The 20,796-nt window shown below is 45.5% G+C and overlaps 2 protein-coding genes and 1 long non-coding RNA gene across 5 annotated transcripts; 1 reads left to right on the top strand and 2 right to left on the bottom strand.

The window, feature by feature from the left end:
• Positions 1,480-10,693, top strand: LOC8065037 (protein NRT1/ PTR FAMILY 4.6). Of its 3 annotated transcripts, XM_021450098.1 has the most exons (5): positions 1,480-1,570; positions 1,753-1,861; positions 2,931-3,102; positions 3,458-3,675; positions 8,956-10,693. In XM_021450098.1, the coding sequence occupies exons 2-5, from the start codon at positions 1,769-1,771 to the stop codon at positions 10,432-10,434; spliced, it is 1,962 nt and encodes a 653-aa protein (XP_021305773.1). In that variant the 5' UTR covers positions 1,480-1,570; positions 1,753-1,768; the 3' UTR covers positions 10,435-10,693. The 3 variants fall into 3 exon arrangements, with proteins under 3 accessions (XP_021305773.1, XP_002438613.1, XP_021305774.1); XM_002438568.2 differs by lacking the exon at positions 2,931-3,102; XM_021450099.1 differs by lacking the exons at positions 1,480-1,570; positions 2,931-3,102 and having other exon boundaries at positions 1,726-1,861.
• LOC110431241 lies at positions 5,722-7,123 on the bottom strand. Its single transcript, XR_002448627.1, has 2 exons — positions 6,589-7,123; positions 5,722-5,899 (listed from the first exon to the last, which is right to left on the bottom strand). It is a non-coding gene; the product is annotated as an uncharacterized LOC110431241 (long non-coding RNA).
• On the bottom strand, positions 13,810-17,517 carry LOC110431173. The gene is made up of 3 exons (XM_021449890.1): positions 17,406-17,517; positions 15,413-15,800; positions 13,810-14,374 (listed from the first exon to the last, which is right to left on the bottom strand). The coding sequence occupies exons 1-3, from the start codon at positions 17,515-17,517 to the stop codon at positions 14,035-14,037; spliced, it is 840 nt and encodes a 279-aa protein (XP_021305565.1). The 3' UTR covers positions 13,810-14,034.

Genomic DNA, 20,796 nt, shown 5'->3' with positions numbered 1-20,796 from the left:
CTATAATATAAGTAGTTAAGTAGTCAAGTAGACTGAATTTTTTATCATAGCACTGCGTTAGTTCGATATTTAGCTAAAAAGTAGGTAGACTATTAGCTAGATTCTTTGGATAAAAAAGAGTTGACTATTATTAACAGCTAACTTTGCTTAGAAAACATGACGATTTTTTTAGCCCCTATTAGAGAATAAATTAATCACAGCAAAGGAGATATAGGGTCTGTTTGACATAACTCACAACAGTTTCATGAGTTGTTGTGATTTTTTTTTTTTGCCAAACACTCTTTTCAAAAACAGCTTCATGGGTGAAGCTATTTTTCTTCTTCTCTCACAGAGACATGAGTTGAGATTTATCTGAAAAAGTAACTTATCTTACCACTCCCCCTAATTTTTCTTTCATTCATGCATGAAGCTGTTGGTTTTAAAACAACTTAGCTTTACCTAAAAAGTTGCTCATGAAGCTTTTTTCTTTAAAAAAACAACCTCAGTAAAGCTGAGTTATGCCAAATAAGGTCATAAAAAGGGAAAGGAGAGGGAAAGAAGCAGCTAACTGTTAACTGTATAGATGGAAACCATTTTTTATCATTTTTTTTTGCGACAAAGATGCAAACAAGGTTTCAGAACGAGTGATGGAGCTAAAAAATAGATTTACCAGCTATTAGTTAATTTGGAGGAAGGGAGGAAAAAAATAACTCTTATTGTTACAACGACATAAGTAGCGTATGAATAGTACTCTCTCCATTCTAAATTGACGTTTAACTTTTTTTACCTTAAGTTTGATCATTCGTCTTATTTTAAAAAAATATGCAAAAATTGTCAAATTTAAGTCACTCTTGAAGAATTTTTATTAATAAACTAAACTACGGCAAAAAGAATTGATATTTTGCACAAACTTTAAATAAAGACGAATGGTTAAATTTGATGTTAAAAAAAATCAAATATCTTATAATTTAGGATAAATTGAGTAGACTCGAGGGGGAAGCTGAAGCTAGAGTTAATTCTCCCTAGCTGGCTGTAAAGAAGAGAACAACATGTGTGTATTTGGGGTGGGGGGGTTGAGACAACAATGCCGTACACCCCACCCCAGTTGATTTTCGCTTTTGTTTTCAGACTTTGGGCAAAAAAGAAACTCATGAATGAAATGAATAAAAGCACAAGGCCATGCATACTTCAAACATACACGCATGCCCCCCATCCCTTTCCCTGGTTTTTTGGGCATCTTGAGGTTGACATCCCTGCGTCGGCCTGACCCAGGGGTCCAGGGCTGCAGCCGCCCTTGCTGCCTGCGTCCTTCTCAGCAGCCCTGTGTGCGGTGCGGGGTGCCGGTGTGCGGTGTGGTGTGGTGCCCGCCCCTGCGCGGCGCAGCACCCCCAGGGACGGGACGCGGACGGGCCCTCCCCTTCCCCTTCCCCTCTTCTGTCTCTCTCCCCTCCACGCTTTTTAAATAGAGCAGGCCACGGCTCCCCTGAGGCACAAGTGAACTCAACCGCGACCGATCTCTCCTGCTCTGCTCTGCCTGCCTCCGCCCTCGTCTTCCTCTGCACGGACGGAGAGGGCGAGCACCACCATCATGGTGAGTTTCTCCACTTGGACTTCCCTTTGTCGCCGTTGCTGCTGGTGCTGGGGCATTTGTTTGCTAGCTAGCTAGCTCCATCGGTCGTCCGTCGGTGCTGCTGTTTGTCCGATCCTTGATCGGCTAACTAACTATTTCTCGTCGCGTTGCTCATCGATTTGTTCGTGGTGATGAAATTGCAGGAGGACGGCGCGCGGGATGCGGAGCGGTGGGAGGGGTACGTGGACTGGAGGAACCGGCCGGCGACCAGGGGCCGGCACGGCGGCATGGTCGCCGCCTCCTTCGTGCTCGGTAACCGATCGATCGATCGCCTGCCTCCCTCTCTGCTTCTAGATTCCTTTTTCTTTTTTAGCTCTGTACGTTGATTGCGGCCGGGGCCCGGCAGCAAGTATGGGACCTCCTGGTTGGGGGGGTGCGGGGGGGAAAAAGCCATGGCGAGCGGGAGGGAGGGGAGGCCTGCGACGACGGATCGAATAGGATACTGGTGGTCTCCAACCATGCACGGAGCCTCGCAGCGCAGCGCAGCGCAGAGCCGAACCGAGGGCCTCTGCAAGCCTGAAAGCCACGGCTTCCATTCCCTCTGCTTTCTTCTTCTCCTCCTCCTCCCCCTATCTTTCCCTGCTGCTTTCGTCGATCCGACAGGTGGTGCTCGAGGACCCTTTCTTTCTCGCTGCTTTTTCCTCCTCTCCCACTGGCCGGCCGGCCGCGGCCTCCGTTGCCGTTGGGCTCCATTTGTTCTCTCCTCTCCCTCCTTTCGCTCCCTTTCACATACTACAGTTCCTGCTCGCGCTCCTCGATCGCCTGCAACTTGCGCCCCCCGGGAAATTCGGCGTCCAATTGCGCCACGAACCGAAGAAAAGCAAAGCCCCCCCACAACTTGCGTGCATGCACTGCATCTGATCTGCATGACCCGACCCGGACCGGACCCGTGGGTGCAGTTGGTGTTGGTGGATGATTCCTCTCCTCTCCTCGCGTTTTTTTTTTTTGCTTGCTTGCTTGCTTTTTTTTTTGGTTCCATCCATGGAGCACCACCACGCACTGCTCCAACAGAGCACGGTGGCGTGCGTCGCGTCGTCCATGGTTCAACCATCCTCTGCTCTGCTCTCTGCTGTGCGCCTGCGCCTGTCCGTCGTCGATCTGGAACTGGAAGCCTTTCCTTTCCTCTCTCTCTCTCTCGCTGCACACAAGTTGCCGCGGACGGACGGACGGTTGCATGTGCGCAGGGGGAAACTGAAACTAGTCTGTATAGTACGTGACGATGAGTGTTGTCAATAGTCATCGTCAGGACTGTTTTGTTTTTGTTTTTTTTCCTCCTCTCATCTCATCTGATGAGTGATGACGAGAGCGGTTGGTTGCACAGATTTGGATGGGTCTGAAGCCGTTGAGGCGCACACCGCAGTCCGTCGTCCCAAAGCCGGGCATTAAAACGCGGCACGAATCACAATGCACAAATGGCTCGCGGACTTTAAATTTGGCTGGCCGGACGGTACGCATCGGGAACGCCACACGCACATCATGGGGGCGTTATGTCAGTTACGTACTCTACTACTACCGCACATGCTGCTTACTTAACTGTAGTACGTGATTTTTTTAAAAATAAAATATAGTACGGAAACAATTTAGTAATTTGATGCGACTGCATGCTTTTGTTTTGTCTGCACTAGCTAGGGGAAGGAAAAAGCTGTGTACCTTTACAGGATGATAATTAGCTACTAATAATTTGTAGTAGTTCCAGCTGGAACTTACTAGCCATCTATCATCGCTTTGAATCATTATTCCCATGATGTTTCAAAGAAGGAATGGATTGCTTGTAGTAGTAGTCGTCATGCGTGATGGCTGGCTGGCGCTGAACTGAATTGCTGTACGTGTGTGTGTGTGTGCATGCAGTGGTGGAGGTGCTGGAGAACCTGGCGTTCCTGGCGAACGCGAGCAACCTGGTGACGTACCTGATGGGGTTCATGCACTACTCGCCGTCGCAGTCCGCCACCACCGTCACCAACTTCATGGGCACCGCGTTCCTGCTCGCGCTCCTCGGCGGCTTCCTCTCCGACGCCTTCTTCACCACCTACACCATCTACATCCTCAGCGCCTTCATCGAGTTCATGGTACGTCCTCCACAAACAAACTGCGCACGCGCCAAAAATCCATCCTCTATTTGTCAAAAACTAGCTATATATCTACTAAAAAAGAAAAAAAAAACAGAAATATCTATCACTCATGCAATGCAAGTTTACTCCTATATATCTATGCTATCCCCATCTGCCTTGTCATCACGTCATGGCCGGGAATGGGATGGTACCAAGTTAAACAATGCGTGCGTACACGTACCCTGCTGTTCCCTGTAGGAGTATAGGGCGTGGTAGAGTATTGTGATGTTGTTTAATATCTAAACATATCTCTACGGTGGCGGTGGTCGTCGTACACGTATCGTATCTCCAAAGGCTGGTGGCGTGAGAGGAATATACTAGCCGATATATACAGTGTCCAGCTGTGCCGCCACGTCAGTGCTTGACTTCTCTTTCTCTAGACCCGTTGCTCTCATGATCTATGCTTCGCTGACGCGGCCGGCCGGGATGGCTAGCTTTAGTTGGGTCAGTTAGAATATCTCAGCTGTCTTCCTCTTCCATGGCATGCATCAAGCCCTTCACCTAGAAAAGTGGTTAGGAGGGGACACGTACGTGGCCTGGACTGCGACCGTACGTAGTTTTTCCTATGAGGAATCAATTAATTCACCACTAGTAAATCTCATCATCACCAACGTTAAAAGGTCAGAGATGGCTGTACACTCTCAGCTGAAGATCGCCGTGTGTGTTTGCGTGTTCCACGTCCATCACCTGTGTACTGTCAGCTGACCAGCAGTATCTAGATTATTAATTAACCAGCAGGAGATCGAGGCGAGAGATGCAAGCTCATGCATGCACAACACCCTGCGATTTGGGTTAAGGAGCAATTAATTGCAAAATTAGGGCCAATGATTAACGGTAGCCATCACTTTATTCGCCACGCACCACTGCTAGCTATATACGTATATATGTATCTAAGATGATCGATGGGGGTCGATTTGACTGCATACATACGTACCCTGGGTCAAAGGGAAGCTAATCACATCTCCTTCATACATTGTGCTGTCACTGCACCTGTGGCCTATATATGTGATTAGGGCCGGCCGGCGGGCATGGCCTTAAGCTAGCTGAACCATCCGATCCGTGTAGCCGTACGTAGTAGCGGCCTTGTTCGGGCAAATCAGTGGACCTCACTCCTGTCGCTTTTAGAAAAGAACCGGAGGCGCAACAATATCCCTGTGAAACCCGTTTGTCGCCAAGGGTGCCCTCTTAAGCTTGTCTTTGTGTGCAACTATTTCTCGGATGAGCTTAATTAATTTTGTTTTCCTGGGCGCCAGGGAAGAACTTACTACTATTTATGTTTTGATGACACGTGGCGCCACCCTCATTTCTTGGTCGTGTTTGGTTGAATCGGTTAAAACTTAACTCCTGTTATTATCGGATGTTTGGACATATGCATTAAGTATTAAATGTAGATTATTTATAAAACTAAAAACAAAGCTAAATAGTAATTTGTAAGATGAATCTTTTAAGCCCAATTAGGGGGTGTTTAGGACTCCTCTACAAACTCTGCTCCACAAACTCCACCATAGAGCAGCTCCACAAAAAACTGGAGTTTGTGGAGTAACTCTTTAGGTGCTCTCACAACTTCACCATTTTTCCTCGAACTGAGTGCGTGGAGCTGAAACCGTTTGGCTAAAAAACGTAGAGCGGAGCTGAAAAACATAGAGCAGAGCAGTCCCAAACACTCCCTTAGTCTATGATTTGATACAAATTGTCAAATAAGACAAAAATGTTACAGTATCTTAAACTTTTTTTTTGACAAGAGACAGAATGCATTTATTAACAGCAAGATGTTGTGATTAACGTTACAGAAGGAAGGGAAACATAGTTCAGCGCCTGTAACACAGGGCAATGGTCACCATGGACCTGGGATGCACATTCAGCTTGAATGGCCTGAGAGAGATCTAAATTATACAAAATAGCCTGTCTAGCCAGGAAATCTGCTTCATCATTGTCGTTCCTGTGAATCTGCTTCATCATTGCCTTAAACTTTAACAACCCCAACCAAACACCCTCTTTAGGCTCTTTTTTTTTTGTCATTTTGTTTCTGAAAATATCTGAATGGACGGACGTTCGTGACCATAGATGAGTGCATAGGTTAACCGGCAGTAGGATCGATGTTGAAATATAGCGAGGAAGGCGACCTTTGTGTGTGGATCACGTGGGTACAGTCCCTAGTCCAAGTTGAGCACAATACCCTGTACTGTAGTTGCAGGAATACAAAAAACTAGTCATTGTACACAGTCGTTTACATCAACAGATGTACGATGCAGGGCAACTGGCCAACTACATGCAATTGGAAAACGTTAAAGCCCATGGACGTTAAGGGCCTTAGATGCACTAAAAAATTCCAAAAGTTTATAAGGCCTTGCTTAGTTCCAAAATTTTTAATAAAATATACACTGTAGCAATTTCATTTGTATTTAACAAATATTGTCTAATCATGAACTAATTAGACTCAAAAAATATGTCTCGTAAATTACAGACAAATTATGTAATTAGTTATTTTTTACATTCCCTATCACATCGAATACTACGGTACATGCATGAAACATTAAATATAGATTAAAAAATAACTAATTGCAGAATTTATCTATAAATTATGAGACGAATCTTTTAAGCCTAGTTAGTCCATAATTGAACAATGTTTGTCAAATATAAACGAAAGTGTTACCGTTTCAAATTAAAAAAAAAAAATTGCATCTGAACAAGGCCTAAATTAGGACGTGAGAACCAGAGTATACTTTTCCCTCTACTCTAAATATACAGTCGGAGCAGTTTAAATATACTATTTATATCTACAAAACCCATGAAACACAAATTGTAAAATGCAAAAAAAAAAAAAGTTTCGGATTGTGTAGAAGCGCTGCAACCCAGCAAATACGACCTCACCGCGTGGTACCGTAGACCGTACTAGTAGGACGGCAAAAGTAGGAGGCCAGCCGCCGCCCAGCCCAGGTGCCCTCGATCGCCACCGCCGTTCTCGATCGGATGCGGCCTGCCGAGCCCGTCGTTCGTGGGCGCGCCGTTCGGTGGCGCCGACCACGCGTGTGTCCAGTGTTGCCCGCGACACGGTGATCACACACGTTCCCCACTTCCGATCGACGCGACGCCCGGCCCGCGAGCGGCGGACGGCGCCCAATCCTGGGGCGGGGCCGGCGGCGGAATCCCATGCCAGTGCCACCCCACTTCTGCTTCGTTCCGGTTACGCGCGCCTATTAATATAATCCTTGGATTGACCGGCAGGACGACGACGACTAGTACTAGGAGGCTGCTTTACGTAACTCGGGAGACGGTAGGGACAAGTTTATTTAGGCCTTGTTTATTTAGGTCTTGTTTAGTTTACAAAAAATTTCAAGATTTCTCGTCATATCAAATCTTTGGTCGCATGTATGGAGCATTAAATATAAACGAAAATAAAAACTAACTGCACAGTTACCTGTAGTTTGTAAGATGAATCTTTTAAACCTAATTACTCGGACAATGTTTGTCAAATAAAAACGAAATGCTACAGTAATCAAAAACAAAAAATTTTGCAAACGAAACAAGACCTTAGCTTCAACCACGCAACGATCATCATAGTATATGTGACGGATCGAGGAGGCCAGCTAGGAAGGATCAGCGACGACAAGGACAGCACCCCTTTGCGCCAAATAACCGTATGACGGACATGCAGAACATTCTGGATCGAGGCTCTGCCGTGGTCCGTACCAAACCTGATCCACTAGGCAGGCAGACACGTACGAATAAAATTACTAGAATATTTGTGAGTGATAGATGCAGGCACTTTGAACAGTCAGTGCAGTAGTGATATGGTTGCTCCTAGATTTCGTCCGTGTACGGCCCCCGTACATTTGCCACGTCGAGACAAAACGCTAGCTAGATTTCTCAAAAAAAAAAAAACGCTGGCAAAAAAAAAAAGAGCCAAAATCCCCGCGCCGTCCGTGTGCCGCATGCGCAGCGCAGCTAGCAGCCGCAACAGGAGAAACCGTCAAACCGCTTCAGGGGCCGCCGCGCGTGAGGACGGCAGGACGCCAGCTGCCGCGGGCCCGCGTATCTCGTCGGGAAGCTTCGGGCACGGCGCAGGGACCCCTGCGCCAGGAGAAGATCGCGCGGCCCCGGTGGCCGACCGGTGGGAACTGGGAACGAGACGAACCTGGGCCTTGTTTAGTTCGTGAATGGAAAAATTTCGCGATACTGTAGTATTTTTGTTTGTCTGTAGTAATTATTGTTTAACCATAGACTTACTAGGCTCAAAAGATTCGTCTCGTCAATTTCGAAAAACTGTGTAATTAGTTTTTATTTTTGTCTATATTTAATAATCCATGCATGCGTCTAAAGATTCGATGTGATGGGGAATCTTAAAAAATTTTGGGTTTTTGGGTGGAAGTAAACAAGGCCCTGGACAACGCAGAGTGTCATTTTCGTGTTCTGTACGGTTAACAGTATTATGTTCACACGCTTGACGCGCCCGTTACGCCTTGATACGGTTGGCACCTTACACTAGAGTCTTGTGGGGCTGATTAGCCCAACTAGTTGCACTGATCTGCCTTACCTGTGCACGTCAGCAAGTAGTTGAATCTGCTGAACGCTTTTGCTCAAGAAACTCACCACCATGTCGAGGTCAAGGTCAGCCTTCCCAGTCCCAGCCACCAATTCATGAAACGTCTCAACCTCGCCGTGCCAGTTCTTAGTCATCGGTGCTGACAATTACACATACAACACAGAGCCAGCGCCCGCCATTACCCTGATTTTATTTGGCTGGTCAAAGGGCTAACTGCGTGGCATGGGATGGGATGGGATGAGACGGGTGCCGGGGTCGGTCTCCTCCCTTGCTTTGGCGCTCGCCTCGCCACCGCTCACGGGCGCAAAGCGACGCCGCGCACGGGCGGAGAGCCCCAGCGGCCAGCGCCCGGCCCCGGCCCGTCGTCGCGAGTAGGAGTAGCTAGCACTCGGACCGCCGCCGCCACTTGCATTGCCGTGTCCGTGTGCCTGCTTTTTGTCACTGTCGCCTGATTTTTACCCAATCATTCGACAGGATGGACCGTCACTTGACATGATGTACAGTATCAAAGGTCCTTTCGCTTTTTAAAGGAAAACAAAAATAAATCATCAGTAAATAAGAGAAAACTAGCACCTAGTAATCCTCATATCAGATTGCCAAATGTGCAGAATTTCGGCCCGGCCCAGACACAGTGGGCGGCGAATGTTCAACTCTTACATGCTGTCTGAATTGTTCCTTTCATTCATGGCGCGCAGGGGCTGGTGATCCTGACGGTGCAGGCGCGGACGCCGTCGCTGATGCCGCCGCAGTGCGCCGCCAAGCCGGCGGCGTGCGAGCCCGTGTCGGGGGCGAAGAAGGCTATGCTGTTCGCGGGGCTGTACCTGACGGCGCTGGGCGTGGGCGGGATCAAGGGCTCCCTGCCTTCCCACGGCGCGGAGCAGTTCGACGAGCACGCGCCGCGGGGGCGGAAGGGACGCTCCACTTTCTTCAACTACTACGTCTTCTGCCTCTCCTGCGGCGCCCTCATCGCCGTCACCTTCGCCGTCTGGGTCGAGGACAACAAGGGCTGGCAGTGGGGGTTCGGCATCTCCACCATCGCCATCCTCCTCTCCATCCCGGTCTTCGTCGCGGGGTCGAGGATGTACCGGAACAAGGTGCCCACGGGGAGCCCGCTCACCACCATCGCCAAGGTCCTCGTCGCCGCCGCGCTCGCTGGGCGCAGGCGCGGCGGATGCGGCTACGGCGCGCAGAGCGCCATCAGCAACGGCGCCGTCATCGACCGCGCGCCCAGCCCCACGGGGAGCACCGACATGAAGGAGTACGACTGCAAGCCCGGGGCCGGGGACATGGTGGAGGACGCTGCTGCGATCGTGGCGGCGTCGTCGGCCGCCGCCGAGCTGCCGTCGCAGGAGCTGGCGTTCCTGAACCGCGCCGTGCAGTGCCAGCCGCCGCGGCAGGGCCGGCTGGCGTGCACGGTGCAGGAGGTGGAGGACGTCAAGATCGTGCTCATGGTGCTGCCCATCTTCTTGTCCACCATCATGCTCAACTGCTGCCTGGCGCAGCTGTCCACCTTCTCCGTCGAGCAGGCGGCCACCATGGACACGCGCGTGGGGAGCCTCACCGTGCCGCCCGCGTCGCTCCCGGTGTTCCCGGTCACCTTCATCATCATCCTCGCGCCCGTCTACGACCACGCCATCGTCCCGTTCGCGCGCCGCGTCACGGGGACCGAGATGGGCATCACGCACCTCCAGCGGATCGGCACCGGGCTGGTGCTCTCCGTCGTCGCCATGGCCGTGGCCGCCGTCGTCGAGGTGAAGCGCAAGGACGTGGCGGCGAGCAACGGGATGCTGGACTCGGCGAAGCCGCTGCCCATCACCTTCTTCTGGATCGCGTTCCAGTACCTGTTCCTGGGGTCCGCCGACCTCTTCACGCTGGCGGGCTTGCTCGAGTTCTTCTTCAGCGAGGCGCCGCCGCGGATGAGGTCGCTGGCGACGTCGCTGTCGTGGGCGTCGCTGGCGCTCGGCTACTACCTCAGCTCGGTGCTGGTGTCCATCGTGAACAGCGCGACGGGGCGCGGCGATCACCGGCCGTGGCTGCAGGGTGCTAGCCTGAACCACTACCACCTCGAGAGGTTCTACTGGGTCATGTGCGTGCTCAGCACCCTCAACTACCTCTTCTTCCTCGTCTTGGCCATCAGGTACAAGTACAGAAACGCCGGGGTCATCAAAGGGTAATGCCATGCCAGCTTCATATTGCCATTAATCGCCGTGGTCGCGAGCAATGCAGGCTGGGTGCAACTGTTTATATAGGTGGCAAGCAGAGATGTAGGTTAATTTCTGCAGGATGTGGGGGGGAATGGGGGTGGTTTATGAAGCTGTAATGGATTTGGTTGATTGGTTCAACAAGTAAATCAACAAGAGGTGGGGCTCAGTGAATCGGATGTCCATATGTTTGAATTAATCAGGTATAAAGAAAAAAAAAATCTATTTGCCATTTACAAATGTCAAAGCAAAATATTAGTGTTAGATTTGAAACTTGTGCCTCTCGTTCCCGCCGGTCGGATGCAGGTGCAAGCTTCTAATTTACCAAAACAAAATACTGTTCAAACATTTCTAATTTAATGGATCCATGAACTGGTAAGTCCATAAAAATATATTTGGTAAAGAAAACAATGTTGAATCATCAAAGAATTAGTTGTTATAGAAAAACTATTCGTTCAGAAAAATCTTGTAGGAATTATTAACCAAATAAACTGTTGGCCATATGTTTCTTATGAAAAAAAATGATTTGGCAATTATGTTGAGTCAAAAAACTTATTTTGAGGTCAATAGTTTTTCAAAAAAAAAAATTAATGAATAAACATGCCAAACCAATATTTCCTACAAAAGAAGAGGCCAAACTTTTCGTGTTAAAATGGTTGTGGAACATTTTATATGATAATGTTCGTCAAACATTGCTCATGAAAAAATTTAATTGGCATGCAACTAATACAAATGTTTGGATCTAACACTGTTTTTGCAAAGGGTAGAAGGAATTGTATTAAAACTCGGTATGGTACATCCCAAATTACGTGTGAAAAAATCTAAATTAAAAAAAGAGAAATGTTCTATCCTATAGTTTTTCCATCAACTTTTTCCCTAGTGGCTTTCTTCGACGTAGGTATGCAGCCGATGCTACAGATAAATAGAGTACCATCGATTACTGAAAGCCAAAATATTCTTCAATCAAGTAGATCCTTAGGCATCCCCAACAACTAGCTATTTAGCTAGCTATTATGACGTGGACAGAGAAAAAGGAGGAGAGAGTAGTCACTAGCGACGAGTAAATAACCTATCTATTTCACGTACTCCAACAATATGAGAGATGAGCATATGGATTCAATAGCACATAAAAAAATAAACATGTATAAAATACTCTTTGCTTGTCTCTCAGCTCTACATCAACTAGCTACTTAGCTAGCACCACTACGGACGTCCTTAGACCAACTCCAAAACCTTGGATATTTAATTCGATAAAAGAACATTCCTCAATCAAGCAGATCCTTGGACCAACTCCAAAACCTTGACATTTATTTTGATAAGAGAACTTCAATGGCTGAATCTTTGGCTAAAACATAGGTTGTAGGTAAGGATAGGGATAGTGCTCTAAATGAATACTCGTGGTTCTTCTTTAGTCTAACCAGGGGTGAACCCCATTTAAAGCTGCCCCCCCCCCCCCGGTTACCACCAAATCTTGTCCTCTATGCACACCCCGGCCCAATATACTGCACCCCCACAGCTCGGACAACACAGGCCTTGTTTAGTTCCGAAAACATTTCGGATTTCGGTACTGTAGCATTTTCGTTTGTTTGTGACAAATATTATCTAATTATAGACTAACTAGGATCAAAAGATTCGTCTCGCGAATTCCAGCTAAACTGTGTAATTAGTTTTTGTTTTCGTCTATATTTAATGTTTCATGCATGTGCCTTAAGATTCGATGTGACGGAAAATCTTGAAAACTTTTTGCTTTTTAGGGGTGAACTAAACAAGGCCACAGACAAAAAGCTCAATTTTGATTGGCAATCAATGTTCAAAGAACTACCCACCGGCCACAAGTCTGCAACCCCGTTCTTCCCCTCCACTCAATCAGAGCCTTGTCTCGGACGGCTATGTGCTTAGTTGCGGTAGAAAGAACACCAAGCCTAATGACAATAGAGCAACACCAGTGCTCAAAGGTTGAATGCATAAAGAACTAGGACTATGGCTACAGTACAATCAACTTGTTTGAACACGATAGTATGGAATGCCAAGTCAAGAAAATATTTACATCCAATGTTCTGAGCTAAGAGATCATGTAGAGGCAGTAATTCAAATTCGAAATGTTTGCCAAACGACCAGGTAAAGCAAAGCTGCTCACAGTCTTGTAAACCAAACAAGGAATCACAGTGGCAGATCTAGAAATGGACCAAGAGGGGGGCTAAATAACATAGGCTAAAAATTTATTTTTGCTCGCTCAATTCGGTACACTAAGGTCTTGTTTAGTTCTAATTTTTTTTTTGCAAAATAGAAATAGTAGCATTTTCGTTTGTATTTGACAAATATTGTTCGCTAGGCTCAAAAGATTCGTCTCGTAAATTACATATAAACTATGTAATTAGTTATTTTTTTATTTATATTTAGTAAGTGCTTCATGTATGTACCGCAAGATTCGATGTGATAGAAAATCTAAGAAATTTTGCAAAATATTTTGGGAACTAAACAAGGCCTAATAGATATAGCTAAGATTGATAATTCAATATTGATTCAAAATGTTCAAAGACAAAGATTCATAAATCAAGCATAGAAAAATACCAAATATATGAAGTCTTTTGCTAAAAAAGAAAACTTGTTAAAAAAATTGAGCCCAAGAGGGGGGCTGCAGCCACCCCAGCCCCCCTCGTGCGTCCGCCAATGGAATCACCCAAATGTTATCTGGTATCGGGAACACATGGGGATTAATATCAGGATACATGACGGGCCTCCAAGTTGCACAAGGTACTGCCTCACCAAGCCTGACCACGGTCCAGGGTTTATCTTTCTCATCCGTTTTAGATTGGGTGGCAACATAGATGCAGTTACTCTTTCCTCCCCATTTTTCAGGGCTCATGCAGCAAAACGCTGGGTTCCTCTGACCAAGGCTCACAAATATGGCATGGTTTCCTAAATTCTCCACCTTCACCCACTTAGCTGGTATGGTGGAGAAATCAAGCCTAAAAACTCTAAAGAAGGCAGAACTCCTATCATAGCTCGTCGAGAGGTCAACATTGAGAAACATGTCACCACATACTACCAGCCAATACATCACATTCACATAGTGGCCCTCAACATTGTCTTCTCTCTGGTACTCTGTCCAGACAATTTCTACTTCATGTATGTTGAGCCGAGGTGCAAAGAAAATGGTGTAGAGTCCATCCAAATCATCCATGGCAAACATCTCACCTTTAAAAAACACGATCTGAAAGATGCCTAGGAGATCAAGAGGGTGCTCCAACCAAGAGCAACTCGCATCTCTTCTTTTGCTCGAGGTCATCCATTTTCCGGTGGCAAGTTGGGTCTAACTTTCGAGTACTAGAAAGACCGAAAGTTAGACCCAACTTGCCACCGGAAAATGGATGACCTCGAGCAAAAGAAGAGATGCGAGTTGGGGACTTGAGGGGATACCATCAAGGATTCCGTCGTAGATCTTATGCTTGCATGTGGATTTCAATTTGGGAGGCCTCATGGTAGTAAAACCAAAAGCATCAACAAGGAGGCACTGATGCGAGTTGGAGAATATAAGATTACCATATGAGCAACCCAAATAGTGCATGCGGCTTAGATGGTTGTGGGGTGGCACACAGCGACAGGAGGAGGATCCCTTTCTAGGATCAGTGAGCTGCCACGTGCAGTTGTGGAGAAGACTGTACTTGATGCGGCTGTGACCACGATGAGGATAATGGATGTGTGAATGCAAGCAGAGAGGTGGCTGAAGCTCAATGTAGATGGGAAGGAGGCAAGGATGTCACTTGATGAGCTAAGTAGAGCCATAATTTGGTGAAGCAGACATTCCAGGAGATCTGCCCAAATATTTGGGCTAGACACGATAGAGGATGTATAGGTCTTGCTCGCAGCATGGCAGGGCTTCTTAGATGGCCTTTTTGCAACATCAACTTCCCTGTCAAACACAAGAATTCAATACATATTTATTAGAAGCAAGAGAGTAGAGAGCACTATGATAAACTGTAAAAAATACAGCAGGGCCTCTCTATACTAGTATAGGACGTATATCAACACTTCAAAGTTTAAAGAGTAAACCACACCAGGACCACATACAGTTTGATGGTATCTGCAGCAGGATGTACTAATATTTCTGAGTAGCATGGCAAATCTAGAAATATTTTTCAGACTGACAACAAATGAGTATATTTAAATTCGCTTCATATATAAGAGCCTCAAGATGAAAGCATGAATCAACATAATATAAAAGGCTTCCAAAACACACCAAGTGCAGGAATCAGAACATAGCTCAATCACTATATAGTGCAGAAATTAATCGAGATCTCCCGCTATTCTCTACATCCCAAATACCATAACAAACAACTTCAAAACCAGCTTGCAATGCCAAAACTAACCCCATATGTAAACCATATTAGAAATTTAACATCTGCATTCCATTACTCGACCGAGAGCACAATGACATGCTGGACTTTTTTTTTTTCCTCCGGCACATTATGATCTTGAATTTAGTGATGACCATGCCCTAACTAACAGCAGATCACTATTCGCGAGACCAGCAAGGATCACTCCAGGTGTTATTTGATCGACGAGCAGCTACAACTGAAGTGCTCTGCGTCCTTCTGAATTCTAGAAACCCAGCCACCCATGGAAGGCCTGCTTGATTGACCAAGGGTACTCAGTGGAGGCTTTCTGGTTATACGTAGAGGCAAGCTTTGTGCTTGAGGCTTTGAGCCAAGGATGGTCTTTCTGAACCGAACAGAAAAATGGTACTGAATAATGCTTATTAGAAACTGAATGACATGAAGGATCGGGGATGCAGCTGTCAACGGATCGCAGCAACAGGGAGGCCATTGCATGATGCACGTGAAATACAAGGCTCTCCATTTGCTTCGGTTCGGCTCAATATCCAACCAACCAAAGACACAGACAAATAATGGAACCCATCGAGGATTTGGGAAATTCAGGGTGTACGGACCTGAGACTGAGAGCGGCGGGATCCTGCAGTGCGGGTTCGTCACGGTTCCGACGCCGGACGCGCTCGTCGGCTGCGGCGGCGGTGGGCGGTGACGGCGGCCGGCCATGGGCTCTGTCGCTTGGTCGCGCGAGTCGGCGGCGAGGAGGGGGGGGGGGGGGGGGGGGGGTGCGGTGCGGGGGGCACACCGTGAAGCGGCGGCCGGCGATATCTCGTCGAAGAGAGAGACCCACCCAAGCCGATCGTTGGGCTCGGCCCAGTTGAAACTTTAGGCTGTGGTTGGGTAGGGTCCATGGCTGTAGGGCTACTGGAGCCCATCTGCATGAAATGAAAAGCCCAGCTAGGATTAGGAAGGAGGAGGCGGCCATCCTTGATGACTTGCAGGAGAGTCCTACCATCGCATTATGGTAACATCGGACCAGGAAAAAAAATGGCATAGTGGAATCCGAAAACTGCTGAGTTATTTCAACCGATTACAAGCTATTTATAGAACGTAACAAAGAATCACAACACTCATTTTATTGATATAAACGCATGTACTCAAGTTATGATGACTGAGCACAGTTCCGTCCCTCTTTCCTGTCATTACGGTAACATTCAGGCGAATGTCAGTTTGCACATCTTAAGTCACCTGTACACCATATTGAAATAAAATCAAGGTCAAGGATTCACATTACATTTAAAAGACTTTGTTATTTGTAAATAAGTTACAAAGGCAACACTGGAAAATGGATCAACTAGGACTCAGACTCACCATAACTCCACAGCAGCTTCTGTATCTCTGGTCGATGCAACTAATCAAGCAGAGCCACTTGGCTGATAGCAACTCAATAGAAAGGCGGTACAACCGTGCAGCTGCTCAGATCTACTTCCACTCCCTTCCCCCAGAGGTTTTTAGCTGTATGTCATTATGAAAGATTGACCAAACCAGGATGCCATTAAAAAGTTGTTTCGCATCGCTGTATCCAACTTCATCTTCGGCTATACCCGTATGCCATTTCGTCCATTTTGAAGTCTAACGGCAGTTAAGTGGTCTGGCATTTGACTTGAATGCCCCTGGGCCAATTGGTGTCGACAACAAAATCTTCTTTTCCCTAGTGCCACTGTCTGCCAGTTTTTTTTTCCTTCCCTCTGGTGCTTAGTCAAATTAATTAATTATCTCAGTGATTTTTCCCTTGTGTGACAAAACAAAAAAAAGACCATATTAGACCTTGTTTAGTTTTTTTTTTTTGCAAAATGGACACGGTAGCAATTTTGTTTGTATTTGACAAATATTGTCTAATCATGACTTAACTAGGTTCAAAAGATTCGTCTCACAAATTATGAGTGAACTATGTAATTAGTTTTTATTTTCGTCTATATTTAATGCTCCATACATGCGTCTAAAGATTCAATTTGATGAAAAATCTGAAAAAAATTTGTAAATTTTTTGAACTAAATGAATCACAATATGACCCCGTGATCCGTGCAGATTCTGGGCTCCCAAAAAATTTCAAGATTTTTTATCATATCGAACCTTGTGGCACATGCATAGAATATTAAATTTAGACAAAAACAAAAACTAATTACACAGTTTGTCTGTAAACCGTGAGATGAATCTTTTGACCCTAATTAGTCTATGATTAGATAATATTTGCCATAAACAAACGAAAGTGTTACGGTTCTCAAAATGCAAAATTTTTGCCAACTAAAGCCTTGTTTAGTTCACCCAAAAACCAAAAAGTTTTCAAGATTCCCTGTCACATCGAATCTTTCGACACATGCATGAAGCATTAAATATAGACGAAAATAAAAACTAATTGCATAGTTTAAGTGTAAATCGCGAGACGAATCTTTTGATTTTAGTTAATCCATAATTAGATAATATTTCACACAAACAAACAAAAATGCTACAGTAACGAAATCCAAAATCTTTTCGCATCTAAATAAGGCCTAAACAAGGTCTTAAAATGCAAAACGTTCCGTCCTGGCAGGATCACAGGATTACAATACGTACCTTTCTTCTGCCTGTCTGCTAAAACTTTGTTTTTTTTCGTGTTGCGAACCGCGCCAGCAGCCGAGCACTGAGTGCAGTCAGCGAGCAGGAGCCGCAGCGTCTGGGAGCGCATCCACGTTGGCGGGCCCGCAACGTCAGCGGCCAGGGAGAGCAACACGAGCACGGCAGCGTGTGGTCTATGGACGGGAAGGGCAAAAAGGACATTTTTCTACCCAGGACCCACGTGTCAGACCCCTTAAACGTTACAAAACGAACAGAATGGCAACGAAATGGCACACGGGTATAGTCGAAGATGAAGTTGGACACAGCGGTGCGAAACAATTTTTTAGTGGCCTCCTGGTTTGGTCAATCTTTTATAATGGCATACATGTAAAAAGCTCCTTCCCCCAACTAGCAGCAGTGTCGGTCCTATGATTTTGAAAGCCCTCTCACAAACTCACCGCCACGATCCCTCTAGACCATATATAAAACATCTATAAATTTTCCCAAGTATTAAGAGCATGTATAAGAAACCCAACACTCAATTCTCTCATGGGTCCCTTTTTGAATTAATATATATCTACCTTTATTATCAAGATTTCCCCAAGTTTTAGAATAAATAAATACATCATAAATAAAAGCTTTTTGAGCATCATCAATTGAATTTTCAGGTTGAGAGAAAGACTGTTAATCTTCATTCTCTGTGGCATTATCATTGGCATCAACTTGTCCACTTAAATTATCATTAACTTGCTTTTGTCTTTGTTCTTCAATATCAAGTGCATCTACAGGATTATAATCAGACACAACACCGCCTGAAGCTAAAAAATTATGTATAACACCTTTTTAAAATTCAATAAATTGATCTTTTAGTTTTTTCGTTTTCTTTTCTGAGCCCCTGACAAATGTTTTTAGTATTATTTTTAAGATTCTAACACCTAAATTCGAAGAAAAATATAACTATATGAGTACCAAGTACTAGAAGTCTCAAATACTTAATTTGGATTAAGAAAATGATGAAGGAAAAAAATACCTACAGGCTAGGGCCTGATTGGCTGATGAACTGATACAGTGATGATCGGCTGCAGCCTGCAGATTGCCTAGTCGAGTGATTGCGTTGTCGTCGAGTCTAGAATCCGCCATAGAGTGCTCTGCCCCGATTGCCAGCTTGCTCTGTGTATCCGTGAGACACGAGTCCACGGTGGCTCCGTGAGTCCATGTCTTTGCCTCTTCGGCTACTACGGGTTACGGTGCTCGCGTATACATACTAAACTACTAAAGACTACACAGCGGGGGGAGTAGGGGTCTCTGTATTGTATACCTGGGCCTAGCCCCTCAGTCCCATGGGCCCTTGGCCATCGCACCCTTGACACCTCTCCAGGGTTGGCACCGCTAGCAGCTGTGCTTCCTTTCCTCCTATGCGGCTATGCCCATGTTCTGATCAAGTGTTCCGATGGTGAACATACTGCCATCATGGTGGTCGAGCCACTGGTATCCACATGGGCGAAACTAGAACAAAAGTTTAAGTGACGGTTTATTACTGATGGACCTCTATAGTTATACAAAAGAAAATATAATTTCTTTAGAAATCTAGAAATTGATTGGGTCATGTGTGTTGGGTATTCTTAACATCATTACCAAAAGTAGACTAAGTTCTCTAAATCTAGTAACGGTGCCAAAAATGCCAAACCTATCCCTCACACCACTTAAGCCAAGTTGTCATCCCCAGCATGATATAAGAGATGCGGTATTGAAATATGCAATTGCTCTTCTAAATAAATAATGAATGGGATCTGCAAGCGCACAGATTAATACCGATGCAGCATTTTAACCGGGAAGTATTCCGGGTATCGTTATTTATATTTTTACCACTGGGAAGGGATTAGCAATTATCACTATTGATTACAGAATAGAATATGAGATTGAGCATCTATCATTGCATGTATAATTGAGAACATTATATCTAACTCTTCATACAGGGATAAGTGTCACATAAAAGATATATGAAATAATAATAGTGACAAGGATAACTAATCTGATCTAGCCACATAATAAATATGATAAGCACCTCAATTAGATACTCTAGAAAGTCATTAGCATGGTATTAGAACGAACTACAAGAATATTTCCTAAGTTATTCTTAACTATATAGTCTAGCATTATCATAGTTAGTGCAAGCATACTTAGCAATCATTGCGAGACAAGACTACGCCCATGCATAGTGATATTAGCGAGGAATATGAGAAACATAGCAATCACTCCCCTGTAATAATGTTGCTCTGCCAGCCCAATACACGAGAGGGGGACTATATAAGAATCAATGAAGCTGTCACTATCACGAACCACCCCACGATCTGGCATATTGGGTACAATCGCAGATAAATACGGTATAAGCACCACGCCTACACAATATCTATCATTTACCCATGGATCCGATGGATAAACGCTATACGATCCTAAGCATGTATATAGATCGAATCTAACTAAGCCAAGTACATAACTATGATAAACTAAGAACAATATAATCTTGAATATAAGCAAGTAGAGCAAAGTCATAAGCAATATATTGAAGTAGAACAAAGTCATATTCATAATATTGAAGAACAAAGATAATTAGAAAGCAATTAGAAACATAATTAGAGAATTACCAAGAATCCTCCTGACAGATCCGGAAACCAATCGAAGATTGACTCCTTCTAGTTCTAATCCTATGTAGCTATGCTAATCTAGATGTCTAATTGATGTGGTGGCTCTAATCTTGATCAGAGGCTTCTTCTCCCTTGATGGAACAATGAATTAGGGTTGAGAGGCTCTCTCCTCCAGGGGCCAGGGGGTCTGGTTTTATAGTCCCTTCAAGTGAATATGGGCCATTGGATCAAACCGACATAGATTGTATGGTTTAGATTCATCCTTTAGGTCGGTGGAGATTTCCCACAAAGCAGAGTCCTGATTGGACTCAGGGGCAGGGCGGGCGCCCTGACCAACTGGGCGGGCGCCCAGGGTCAGGCCCCGTTTCGCCTCCGCTTCGGTCTCGTGGCTTCTGGAGTCTTCTAGATGTAAGATAATTGCGCAGCACGTTAATATCTTTACGTAATCCCGACATGTGGGCCTTTCTTCCGTATTTCCTGATAACCGCCTGCAGAAATAGACAAACACCAAAACTCGTGGAATTCTGTCAGATAAAACCCTAAGTCTAGATGTTGATTTCATTTGGATCCTTTTCTTTATTTATTTGATAATTAAATTTGATACTTCAGGACCATCAACAAACTCCCCCAAGCTTACCTCTTGCTCGTCCCTGAGCAAGGATAGACTCAGCTATGGATCATAAGTAGTTGCAATATCTTTAAAAATTTGACGGTACACATGCTTTTAAATAAGACCTCATCTCTGAGTTAGAGTAAACTGTCAA

This window comes from Sorghum bicolor, chromosome 10, assembly GCF_000003195.3.
Source record: "Sorghum bicolor cultivar BTx623 chromosome 10, Sorghum_bicolor_NCBIv3, whole genome shotgun sequence".
In the NCBI taxonomy this organism is placed as follows: domain Eukaryota; kingdom Viridiplantae; phylum Streptophyta; class Magnoliopsida; order Poales; family Poaceae; genus Sorghum; species Sorghum bicolor.
Note: the sequence above shows the minus strand (reverse complement) of the source record. Positions and strands in the feature narration are given on the sequence as shown.

Bases quoted from the DNA above. Each gene is read 5' to 3' on its own strand.
- LOC8065037 (XM_021450098.1), top strand. From the start codon at position 1,769: ATGCGGAGCGGTGGGAGGGGTACGTGGACTGGAGGAACCGGCCGGCGA. The intron at 1,862-2,930 runs GTAACCGATCGA...TTGGTTGCACAG, and splicing joins CGCCGCCTCCTTCGTGCTCG to ATTTGGATGGGTCTGAAGCC. The intron at 3,103-3,457 runs GTTACGTACTCT...GTGTGCATGCAG, and splicing joins ATCATGGGGGCGTTATGTCA to TGGTGGAGGTGCTGGAGAAC.
- LOC110431173 (XM_021449890.1), bottom strand. From the start codon at position 17,517: ATGCGCTCCCAGACGCTGCGGCTCCTGCTCGCTGACTGCACTCAGTGC. The intron at 15,801-17,405 runs GTACGTATTGTA...ATGCGATGGTAG, and splicing joins AGCAGACAGGCAGAAGAAAG to GACTCTCCTGCAAGTCATCA. The intron at 14,375-15,412 runs GTCCGTACACCC...TGTGTTTGACAG, and splicing joins CCCGCCGCTCTCAGTCTCAG to GGAAGTTGATGTTGCAAAAA.